General features: G+C 52.1%; 1 protein-coding gene across 10 annotated transcripts in view; it reads left to right on the forward strand.

Annotated features, from left to right (window-relative positions):
• Positions 1-10,803, forward strand: part of NCOR1 (nuclear receptor corepressor 1) — a 75,433-nt gene extending 64,630 nt beyond the window's left edge. For all 10 annotated transcript variants that reach the window (XM_053275003.1, XM_053275004.1, XM_053275001.1 and 7 more), the window contains 7 exons: positions 750-973; positions 2,098-2,235; positions 3,117-3,259; positions 4,723-4,776; positions 6,252-6,461; positions 7,791-7,973; positions 8,083-10,803. In XM_053275003.1, coding sequence (XP_053130978.1) covers positions 750-973; positions 2,098-2,235; positions 3,117-3,259; positions 4,723-4,776; positions 6,252-6,461; positions 7,791-7,973; positions 8,083-8,270 — 1,140 coding nt within the window. In that variant the 3' untranslated portion in view covers positions 8,271-10,803. The remainder of the gene's footprint in view (positions 1-749; positions 974-2,097; positions 2,236-3,116; positions 3,260-4,722; positions 4,777-6,251; positions 6,462-7,790; positions 7,974-8,082) is intronic.
• Positions 10,804-11,591: the final 788 nt, after the last annotated feature.

Here is an 11,591-nt window from a genome sequence, read left to right on the forward strand (position 1 = left end):
TCCAGGGGAGGTTCCAGACAGGTGGTCTTTCCCAGCCCTGCTTGCCTGGGGTTGATTCTGTGGCCTCCTGCATGCTAAGCCCATGATGCTGTGCCACTCTGCTACCACTCTCCCCCTGCTGTCAACCTTATGTTTCTTTTTAGATTGTAAGCCCTTATTGAGACAGGGGGCTGTCTTATTTATGAGTTTTTTATTTTTCTGTGTAAACTGCTTTGAGAACTTGGGTTGAACAGCATTACATAAATATTTGTAGTAGTAGTGTGATATCTGTCCCAAGCCTGTTCTCGGTTCTCTCTTTCCTCACACACGAGAGAATTCTGCTCCCAGACCATTCTAATGATGCCTGTTTTAATATGTGCACATTTTAATATGTGCATTTAATATGTGCACCTGCAAACCCCCAAAAGTTGATCTTTCAGGTTCTGACCTGTAGGCCATCCCCTTCTGTCCAGAAGACAAAAAAGGATGGCCGTCCCCTGTTAACTGAGCAAGGAGGCACCTTTTAAAAGTGGCGAAACTTCCCTTTATCAGGGGGAGAGCAACTGGCCCTCTCCAACCCCAGGACAGCATCCCTCCTGTGGCTGTTGCTGGTGCCTGTCTTCTCTTTCTTTGTAGACTGTGAGCCCTTTGGGGACAGGGAGCCCTCTTATTACTTGATTATTGTTTTCTCTGTGGAAACAGCCTTGGGAACTTGGGTTGAAAAGCAGTCGATAAATATTCGTCGTTGGTGTGTTCTCTCCCACCCGCAGCAAATCATCACGCAAGATTTTGCTCGCAGCCAAGCCTCCACGCAGCCGCCCCTCCAGACGCCCCCCAGCACATTCCAGACCGCTGCTCCGACGTCCATCGCCGCAGCAAGCCGGGCAAAGTCCAACCGCTACAGCCCGGAGGCGCCGCTGCAGCCCAGCCCCCACCAGCGCCCCGGTTCCCGGGTCTCCCCGGAAAACCTCTCCGACAAAGGCAGCAGGGGAAGGTAAGCTTGGAGGTTCCTCCCCACGTTGGTGAGAGGCTGCCGTGTGAGACTGGGAAGGGCTTGAGTCTCCACCCGCCTCTCTGTGGCTTTTCTGACTCAATTCACCGGGGTGGGGGGCGGGTTGCCGTCTGCACTGCCTTGACAGGCGATCTCAGAGCCCGAGAACCAACGGCTGCCGAGGCTGGTCCCCCCCATCACGGGGGAATGCGGGATAAAACTGTGCTCAAAGTTTCCTTGAAAACCTCCCAAGGAAGGAGAGTCCATGAACCAACCCCAACACCCCCCCCCGCCCCCACCATGATGGGTCAGAGGAAGCTGCCTTCTACGGAGTCAGACTAGTTCAGGGTTGTTTGCTCTGGCTGGCAGCAGCTCTCCAAGGTTTCAAGCAAGAGTCTCTCCAGCCCTACCTGGAGATGCTGCCAGGGGCTGAACCTGGGGGCGTTCTGCACGTGAAGCAGAGGCTCTTCCACTCAGCTCCAGCCCCACCTCCTAAGGGGCATTGTTTACAGTGCCCACCAACAGCGTTGCCCACCCAAATGCAAACCAGGGCAGATTCTGCTCAGCATAGGAACATAGGAAGCTGCCATATACGGAGTCAGGCCATTGATCGATCTAGCTCAGGGCTGTCTACCCAGACTGGCAGTGGCTTCTCCAAGGTTGCAGGCAGGAGCCTCTCTCTCAGCCCTCTCTTGGAGATGCTGCCAGGGAGGGGACTGGGAACCTTCTGCTCTTCCCAGAGCAGCCCCATTACTCCTTAAGGGGAATATCTCGCAGGGCTCACACATGGAGTCTCCCATTCAGATGCAAACCAGGGTGGACCCTGCTTAGCTACGGGGACAAGTCATGCTTGCCACCACAGGACCAGCTCTCCTCTGAAGTGTCCCCTCTCACAGGGCTGCCCAGCTGTGGTGGACTACAACGCCCCGAGCAAAAGCCACTGCGGCTGGGGATTCTGGGAGTTGTAGTCCACCACAGCTGGGCATCCCCGTTGGAAGGAACCATGCTGCTCAGCAAAGGGGACCCTTCCTGCCTGCAGCCCCCAGACCCGCTCTCCTGTCGGTGTGTGTCCGTTTTGCTCTGCTTTGTTTTAAGCGTCCCGCCCGCTTGCCTTGCCCCCCTTTTAGGCTCGGCAAGTCCCCCGAGAGAAGCCACCTTGCTTCTGAGCCTTACGAGCCCATCTCCCCGCCCCAGGCGCCAGCCGCCCACGAGAAGCAGGACAGCCTCTTGCTGCTCTCCCAAAGAGCGGAGCCTTCGGAACAAAGGTACGGAAGCGGGGGGCCAGGAGACGTCCCACCCGCCCTGGGAGGCGCTGGCCTGGACTCGCACCATCTTGGGGTGTGCGCCTAGTCCGAGATATCACAGGGACTAGAGCCTCACCAGCCGTGCTGGCCTTTACCAAGTCTGTGGTGGTAAAGACCTTGCTGAGTCCTCGGGCACCTCCGAGGCAGACATGTTTATTCCAGCTTACGTTTTTATGGATAGCAGTCTGTGTCATCCAGTGCGTGGAGGCGTGTTCTCAGTGGGCGAGTTAGAGAGGGATGCATAGGCAACTGCTGCCTACTGAGTCAGACCCTTGGTCCACCTAGCTCAGGGTTGTCTGCACTGACTGGCAGCTGCTCTCCAGGCAGGCGTCTCTCCCAGCCCTACCGGGAGATGCCGCCAGGGATTGAACTTGGGGCCTTCTGCGTGAAAAGCAGGGGCTCTGCCACTGAACTGTGGCCCTGATAAGGGGAATATAATACAGCGCTTACATCTGGTCACCCCCCCAATGCAAACCAAGGCAGACCCTGCTTAGCAAAGGGGACAATTCATGCTCAGTACCGCAAGACTGGCTCTCCTCCCTGTAGGGGTCGAGAGGCAACCGTGAACAGGCCTGAATAAGTGGGGCATGCCTTCGAGGGAACACTGCCAGCCCGCCTCTCCCTCTCATAATGTTTGGGTTAAAAATGTTTGAGTTTTAGTCTGTGTTTGACCTTTTAAATTGTTTAAATTGTGTTAAGTTTTGCGTACGTTTTTAACTTGTTTTGTGTTGTTGTTAACCGCTCAGAGATGAAAGTTTGGGGCAGTGCACAAATTTAATAAAGAAACAAACCAATCTTCTGGGCATTTCCTTCTTCCCTGCCGCCCTCTTGGGTCCCAGCAGGACGGACTCCCGTTCTCCAGGCAGCATCAACTACCTGCCCTCCTTCTTCACCAAGCTGGAGAATACCTCGCCGATGGTGAAGTCCAAGAAACAGGAGATATTTCGCAAGTTGAACTCCTGTGGTGGAGGCGACTCGGACATGGGTAAGGAGGTTTTGCTTTCTCTCTTTTCGTGAGTTTTGCTTTATGGAACGTTATGAGTTCCAAAACGGCGCGCCAGAGACTAGGAACCTAATACGGAGGGGGGCTGCCAGTGTGCCCTAGAGGCACGTTAATTCATAATCCCAAAGTTCCTGTGAGCCCAGAACGCACACTCATTGCAGAAGCCACATTCTGCCTCTCTGCCTGCGTTACTGTTCTGGTCATGGGTGTCTGTGTGACAACAGGCGAGGCTTCTTCAGCTGGGCAGGCAATCAATCCTTACTCTAAAAGTAACCCTTTTCAAGCGTATGAGTCGAAAGCACGCCCCTGTTTCCATGCAGGGAAGACACCTGTTCCTTATATCCAATGTCTGGGGGCCTAGCAGAATCAAGAGCCTTCGGATGGGACCAGTTAGAACCACTGATAGATGAACATGGGAAAGTCTGTTTTCTCCCCAGCCAGCCTTCACACTTTCTCCAATTGTAAGGGTTGGATTACTCTCGAGCGTTTCAGTTCAGTCCCCGTGTGTGTGTGTGTGTGTGTGTGTGTGTGTGTGTGTGTGTGTGTGTGTGGTTTGGGAGGGGTGTACTAAAAGGACGGTGTGGTGAATTAGCCCCACAGACACACACACTCAAGAAAAAGTAAACGGGGATTGTGGGTGGGAGATGGGATGCCGCCTTTGGCGAACACAGCAGGTCCTTCCTCTGGGGTTGAAAGGAGAGGTTCCTGAGCCAGCTGTCAGAGACCTCCCTGTATCTTGTTAGAGGTCAGGCAGGATGTGGGGAGGAGATGTGTCCTGCCCAAAGAATCGGTGCATGCTGCACTGGGTAGGGCAGTTTTCTCTCCTACCCCGTTCCAAAGCAGGGGGCGGAATCTGGGACGGGCACGCTCAGCCTGCCTATCAGAGGCTTAACAAACAGCCAGTCCCCACCCACCTTGTGTTTAACCCTCGCACGCTGAGCAAGCGGGGGGGCCTGCAGCTCCCAAACCCGGGTCCGATGCATCTCCTCCCCAGGTTTTGACCGTGGGAACGAGCCTCCTTTCTTCTCTGAATGTAAGAGAAAGCATAGGAACATAGGCAGCTGCCATATACTGAGTCAGACCCTTGGTCCATCTAGCTTAGTATTGTCGACCCAGACTGGCAGCGGCTTCTCCCCGGTTGTAGGCAGGAATCTCTCTCTCAGCCCAATCTTGGAGATGCTGCCAGGGAGGGAACTTGGAACCTTCTTTCTCTTCCCAGAGCAGCAGCTCCATCCCCTAAGGGGAATATCTTGCAGTGTTCACATGTCGTCTCCCATTCAAATGCAAGCCAGGGCAGACCTTGCTTAGCCAAGAGGACAACTCATGTGTACTACCCCAAGACCAAAAGTATTGCTCCCAGAACTGTGCTCTCTTGCTCCTCTGCTTCAGTTCTCTGAGACTGATAAGAATGTGCCTGTCATTGTTGTCTTCTTTTTGGTTCACAGCTGCTGCTCAGCCGGGGACAGAAATATTCAATTTGCCAGCAGTCACTACCTCCGGTAAGTTTTCGGAAGCAGCCTCGTGAGAAGGGGCGTCGCCGTCTCTCTCTTCCAAGAGCGTCAGGCTAGCAGTGGGGAGGACCAGTGCCGACCGCCGCAGAGCTTCCTTGGGAGTGAGAAGAGCTGGGGGTTGGGATGTTGCGTTTAAATTTGGGGAACCTCTGTGCCCAAATACACTGTGGGGGAAACACACAGCTGGAACCAAGCCCAGGTCTTTCCCTGCAAGTGATTAGATATTGACGTTTATGCCTTTCAGAATTGGAATGGGAAGTAATCCTGGCAATCCATTTCCAGCCGTGGTGCTTGGTAGACGATTGTGGTATCACCCACAGGCCTGTTTGTTTTTGGCCGAGCATCTCACAAGGGCGAGGAGTAGGGAAGGGGAGAACATAGAAAGGGGGCTGGCTTCTCCTTGTCCCCAAAGAGCTCAAATGCAAAGGTAGATCTTCCTTACAAACCTAAAGCAGCTGCAGAAAAGTCTTATGTTTAGGGACAACACAGGAAGCTGCTTCTTGCTGAGTCAGACCCTGGGTACCTCTAGCTCAGGATTGTCTGCACTGACTGGCAGTGGCAATCCAGGGTTTCAGGCAGGAGTCTCTCGCAACCCTGCCCAGAGATGCTTCCAGGGATTGAACCTGGAACCTTCTGGATGCAAAGCAGATGATCAGTCATCTTTATTACGGTCCAAGATCAGCATAAGACAGGCATGAGTCATAATAATAAAAGCAAGTTCTGGAACAGTAAAACTATACTACTGTACTTTAAAATTGCTACTCTGATACTATAAGACTATATTATAATGCTATAAAAGTGCTACACCTTAGAAAAGAGGGCAGCTGTGAAATCATTCAAACCTTTTATAAACAGCTATATCCAAATGCCAACCATAGCAGACCCTGCTAAGCAGTGTTCCCTCTTACAGGGAATCCCAGACGTTTTTGACTACCACTCCCAGAATTCCCAGCCAAAGGCCATTGCAGCTGGGCATGCTGGGAGTCGTAGTTGACAGCATCGCGAATTCCCCATTCAAGGGAAGGCGGCTGCTTGCTGAGCAACGGGGACAATTCATGCTTGGTACCACAAGACCAGCTCCCTTCCCCAGTTGTCCGTGGGCCTTGTCATTCCTTGTGGAAGGGTTCCCTGAATTCTGAAAGCTTGAATCTGGATCCCTAGCAGGAGGCCTCATAAACTGTGTCTGCCCGGCTGGCCCGTGTGTGAGAAGCTCCTGGTCTTCCCTGCACACGCCGCCTGCCTCCTCCCGGAACGATCGGCACCACCCTGATGCCCGGTCACCCACATGTCTGGCAAGACTCTTCAGCTGTTCTCAGGGTTTGCTGACTTGGTGCCTGGCCTCAATGTACTCACCTGTTGGTGTGCTTGCTCTCTCTCCCCTCCCTGATCACCTCTCCCTGGCCCACCTGTTTCTCCATCGTTGTCGTCTCCTCCTCCCCCCACCCTCCCTTCCTCCCTCGCAGGTGCGGTCAGTGCACGAGGCCATTCCTTTGCCGATCCCGCCAGCAACCTGGGCCTGGAGGACATCATCCGCAAGGCGCTGATGGGCAACTTTGACGACAAAGGGGAAGACCACAGCATGGTCATGAGCTTAGCGCCCGGCGGCCCCAACGCGGCACTGCCAGCGAGCGGCGAGGCCCGGAGGGAAGAGGCAAACCCCTCCCCCAATCCGGGTGAGACGTCACAGCTCTTGACTTCTGGGCCGGGGAGCGGGTAGATGACAGGTTTCCAATCATGGCCACCGCCAGTTCTTTGCAGCAGGATCTGGCTTTGCTGTGCGTCAGCTTGCACAATACTGGGTCGGTCCGCCTCCTACGCTTTCCCACATGGGCTGATTTGCCTTTTTAAAAAGAACTGGTAAACACTGAGGAGTTTCTACATTCATTTCTGCCCTTATACATTCACCTATTCCCTTGTTTTTAAAGAAGAAAAGTGCAACCATCTGAAGCAGCTGCCAAAGTGCTCCAGACGAGATTTGTAGGGAGAGTGGGGTGTTGGCAGCACTGGTGCTAATCAATCAGTGCCTTCCACAGCCAGATTTTTACCAGTTCCTCCTAGAGTCCTCTAAAAACTGAACTGGGAAAGGTACGTTTGGACTGAACTCAGGGAGGGTTTTTCAGAACCCTCACCAGGGCAAAAACATGACCTCTCGTCTTCACTTTTAATCTCTTTTAATCTTTGCATCCCGCCCTGTTCCAAGGGCTTGAGGTGGGTTACAGTATTGTACAAGAGAAAGAAAAAATCTCTCTGTTCTGAAGGTTCTCAAATGCCTCTTGTTCCTCCTCCCACAAACGTCATATTGAAACTGTGCTCCTAGGCCTTTCTAAGAAAATTGAATTTTCCCGTCGCATCGCCCCTAAGCAGGCTCCTCCTTTTGTATCAGGCTAAACTTAGGCAGATTCGTCCTTTTTCCAGACAGACCCCAGGGCTGGAAGCCCCCTGGCAGACTCTGAACCCGTATCCTGTCTGGCGGGCACAGAGCCCTGAGGTAGTGGAGGAATCCAGTTCGAATGCACACGCGTCTGATCGCTCTCTCTCTCTTTTTCTATCTATCTATCTCTCCCTCTCTATCATATTTATATACCACCTGATATACATCTCTAGGCGGTGTACACAATCCCTATTACAATATAAAAACCAAACAAAATGTGATCACAGAATACAAACTCTTGGAGTGAAGCAAAACAATTCCACAGGATGAAACCAATGCAATGGTTGGAATTAATTTTAATGAAAAAGCCTGATTGACTGATTAACTAAAAGCCTGAGAAAACAGTTGTGTCTTTAGGGCCCTTTGAAAAGACAAAGAAAGAAAGAAATTAGAGACAGAGAAGCTCTTCTTTCGAAAGGGGGATGCATTCCAGAGCCAGTTTTCTCTCTTGAAGAGAGCCAGGGCGGCCGGTGTGTGGAAGCCCAGAGCCTGCCGCTGAGGGTCCACAGAGGGGCTCTGGACGGAGGTGCCGCTGCTGGGCCGTGTGGCCTGACTCTGCTTCTCTTTCCAGGAGGGGGCATGGGCAAGCAGAAATTGATGGGCAAATCCGGCAGCCGGAAGTCCAAGTCGCCGATCCCAGGGCAGGGCTACCTGGGTGCCGAGCGGCCTTCCTCTGTCTCGTCGGTGCATTCGGAAGGAGACTACCACAGGCAGACGCCGGTGTGGTCGTGGGAAGACAGGCCCTCCTCGACAGGTGAGCAGAGGAGCGACTGACCGGTCTAGATTCCCCACGTGGAGTCTTCCGGTGTGTAGGCAGGAATCTCTCTCTCAGCCCAAGCCTGACCCCATTCTGTGCCCCTCAGGGTCCACGCAGTTCCCGTACAACCCCCTGACGATGCGCATGCTGAGCAGTACCCCTCCCACGTCGATCACCTGTGCCCCGCCAGCCGCCAGCCAGGCCTCCTCTCACCAGTCCAGCCGAATATGGGAACGAGAGCCCGCCCCTCTGCTCTCGGCGCAGTACGAGACTCTTTCGGACAGCGACGAGTGAACTTGGGGAAGAGAGAGGAGGACCTTTTTATAAAACGAAACAGAAAAAAATTCGTTCATTTTTGTGGGGTGGAAAGAATGGTGTGTGTGTGTTTTAAAAATAACGTGTGCCCTCAGACTTTCCAAGTGAGCAGGGGCCATGGAAGATGAAGAAGCAAAGGGGAATCTGTGTGCAGAGCAATCCCCGTCGGAAGATTCCTCCCCTTCCCGCGCCAGCCACAGGCGGAAGGCCCAGCAGCCTGAAGATAAATATGTAAAGAGTTATTTTTAAAAGAGGACATGTTCCTGAGCGACATCTTATTTGTAAAGAGAACCATAACATAATGTCTTTTAAAAAAAAAATCATTCTTCTGTAAATAGAGTAACTTTTTTCTGCTGTGTTCCCTGCCCCCTGCTAGAGTGTCTGGTGTACTTGTGTCCAAATCATTGCATACTTTTGAGGGGGGTCATTTTATATTATTATTTTTAAAAAGAAGCATTTTCTCAAGTGCAGAACGTTCATCATCTTTTCAGCACAACCCGCCCAGGATGCATCTCCCACGCATGCGCCCATTGAAACACATGGGGAGAGCGTTCTCGTGGGTGCTGTGCACAGGGCATGCTTGCCTGATCTGTGCATCTCCGAGGCGGTGCTGTTCTCTTCCATCTAACTCCAGGCACGTTTTCTTTTTCCCTTCTGTGGTTGCTCAAGACCTTGTGGAACTTTTTTTTAAACTGACCCCTTAATGAATCCTGTACATTTTAAAACCATCTCTGGTCTGCTGGGGGTAATGGGATCTTTCTTTTGGGTTTTTTTGGGGGGGGGAATGATTCTGCCACACTGTAAACCTGTTTTTCCATACAGTCAGCTACATTCAGCAACACTGTGAAAATAATAGTGCATGGGTACATAATGGTGAAGTTTTGCCCTCTCTCTCTCTCTCAAACACACTCACACCTGTGTGCATAGTGATGTGGAAAACAAGCAGTTTTTGCTCTCGCACACTGAGCTGTTTCCAAGGTGTCCCAGCGAAGTATCTTCCTTCTGCATTGTCAGCTGCTGTTTTGAAAAGAGTTTGCTCTTCAGCAGGTCATGGCAAAATTGTTTCCCTGAACCGTGAGGCTCCGTGCAAACTTTCAAAATGCAATTGTCCTACTGAATATCAGTTTTTTCTCTCACTAGTTTGTACACCTTATCACAGAAGGCTGCCCTGTCTGCTTTGCCCTCCCTGCAGCTGAGCTGAAAATGGTGCGTTCTGCTCGCACTTACCCAAACATTTCCTTGGTTTTTGTTCCTTTTTTTAAACCCTCATGGAGTGGACACCGGTACGACTCACGGACCCTTTTAAAATGACACCGGAAAGGATTGGATGCTGCTGTTCTGGATTAGTCTCTGAGAGCTCTGCACTTGAGGGTGAGAGGGAAACCAAGCCAGAGGAACTTCTTTCATATGCTGTCACCTGGGGCATTGGAAGCGAGGGCAGCCACTGGATTTGCTTTCAGGAGGTGCAGCCCCTCCTCCATCTTTTAGGAAGCGCTCAAGCTCCGCCTCTTACCCGTGTCTGTCTGCTAGTGGTGCTAGCATTGTGGAGTAACTTCTGGGCTGAGCACGAGAAGTACGGAAACTGCATCTGCTCCAAACGTCCTTTCTACCCCTTGTGAAAAGGAAACCGCTCCTCACGGGCCAGCCTCACGGTGGGCCCTGCCTCTATGCAGAACTCTCTCTGCTAGCTGCACTGACCAGGTCTCAAAACGCATGACAAGTGTTTGCTGCCCACACTCCGAAACGAGCCAGCGGCACTCGTAAAACTTGCCTCGGGCATCCAGTTTGGACCTGTTTGGCCTTAGTGGTGGACTTTTTTTTTTTTTTTGAGGTTTTTTAGGTTCCCTGGCCTAAGTTGGGTGGTGGCTGGCTCACTGTACTAACATCAAGTGTCACTTGGAGAAAGTGCCGCCTGAACCTTTGTCCCTGGATGGCCCTGGCTTTGTTGTCGAGAGACCTCTGTAAAACTTTGAAACAAAGATGCGTAGTGAAGAGCAACAGCGTTCTGCTCCGAGTGAGCGGTCTGCACAAGAGACAAATTCATTGGCCGTTTCTGCTGCCAAACCTATTCTTGCCCGGCCCCCATGGATGTTACTGCTCAGTGGATGCAATTCTGGTTATTGTAAATGTTCAGGGTTGGTGTTTTTGTTTTTTAATCCCTAATGCTGCACTCAGAGCCAAAGTGGAGATTTGTGAGAAATTCCAATAGGAAAAGGAAAAAGTCATGGCTTATTCTCATGCGGGAAGGTATCTGTTAATCATTGTATCTGAAATAACTGTATGTGGTTTGGGTGGTTTTCTTTCTTTCTTTCTAAACTGCTTTCCGATAAAATGCATTTCAGCTTGGTCTGTTCAGCCATTCTCCTATGCAGGTCTCGAGGCCGAGGGGAAGCTACGGAAACCCCCAGGCGCCATGCAACCTTTGTGTTTTGTTCACACCCATGTTTCAAGTAAGACGGTGACTCCTTCCCTTCAGACCAACCAAAATAAAAAGGGGATCAGTGCTCCGTGAGACCCTTGCTGTCTGTCTTATTTCCTACCGGCAGAAACCGAGAAGAGGGGGGCGAGGCAGAAGAGGGGAGGATGCCCTAGTGGGCGAGCACGTGCCATTGCCACCTTGCTTCTCTTGGCTTCGGACCCTGGGCCGCTCCGTAGAGCTCTGGCTGCAGGAGGAAGGAAGAAGCAGCAGCACACCCACTAAGCAGCTGCCATGCCTGACCTTGGTAGGAAAGTACCCTGAGCAGGAGAGAGCACCTGGCTGTCGTGGGAAGCAGGTAAGAGGATATGAACAAGACTAGGAAAAAAGGGGGTCCTCGGCAGTGTTTCCTGTAAGAGGGATTCCCAGATTATGTTGACTACAACTCCCAGAATACCAAGCTGCAATGGTCTTTGGCTGGGGATTATGGGAGTTGCAGTCAACATTGGGGAATTCCTCTGACACTGGTCCCAGTGTGTGGTCTAAGGGCACACGATGCAGCCCCTTGCTGAAGCTAAGCCAGACTTGCTGTGGTCAGTGCCTGGACAGGGGACCCACATGTGCCAGCTCTGGGGATGGGGCTGTGGTGCAATGGGAGAGCATCTGTCTAGTTGCATGCAGGAGGTCCCAGCAGGGCTGGCAGAGACTCCTGCCTGAAACCTTGGAGGAGCAGCTGCCAGTCAGGGTGGACAGTACTGAGCTAGATGGACCAAGAGCCTGACTTGGTACGAGGCCGATTCCTAAATGTTTTAGAAGTGGTGTAAAATGTTCCTTAGCGGGTAGGAACATAGGAAACGGAGTCAGACCCTTGGTCCATGTTGCTC

The sequence above is a fragment of the Hemicordylus capensis genome, chromosome 12 (assembly GCF_027244095.1).
Source record: "Hemicordylus capensis ecotype Gifberg chromosome 12, rHemCap1.1.pri, whole genome shotgun sequence".
NCBI classification, from domain to species: domain Eukaryota; kingdom Metazoa; phylum Chordata; class Lepidosauria; order Squamata; family Cordylidae; genus Hemicordylus; species Hemicordylus capensis.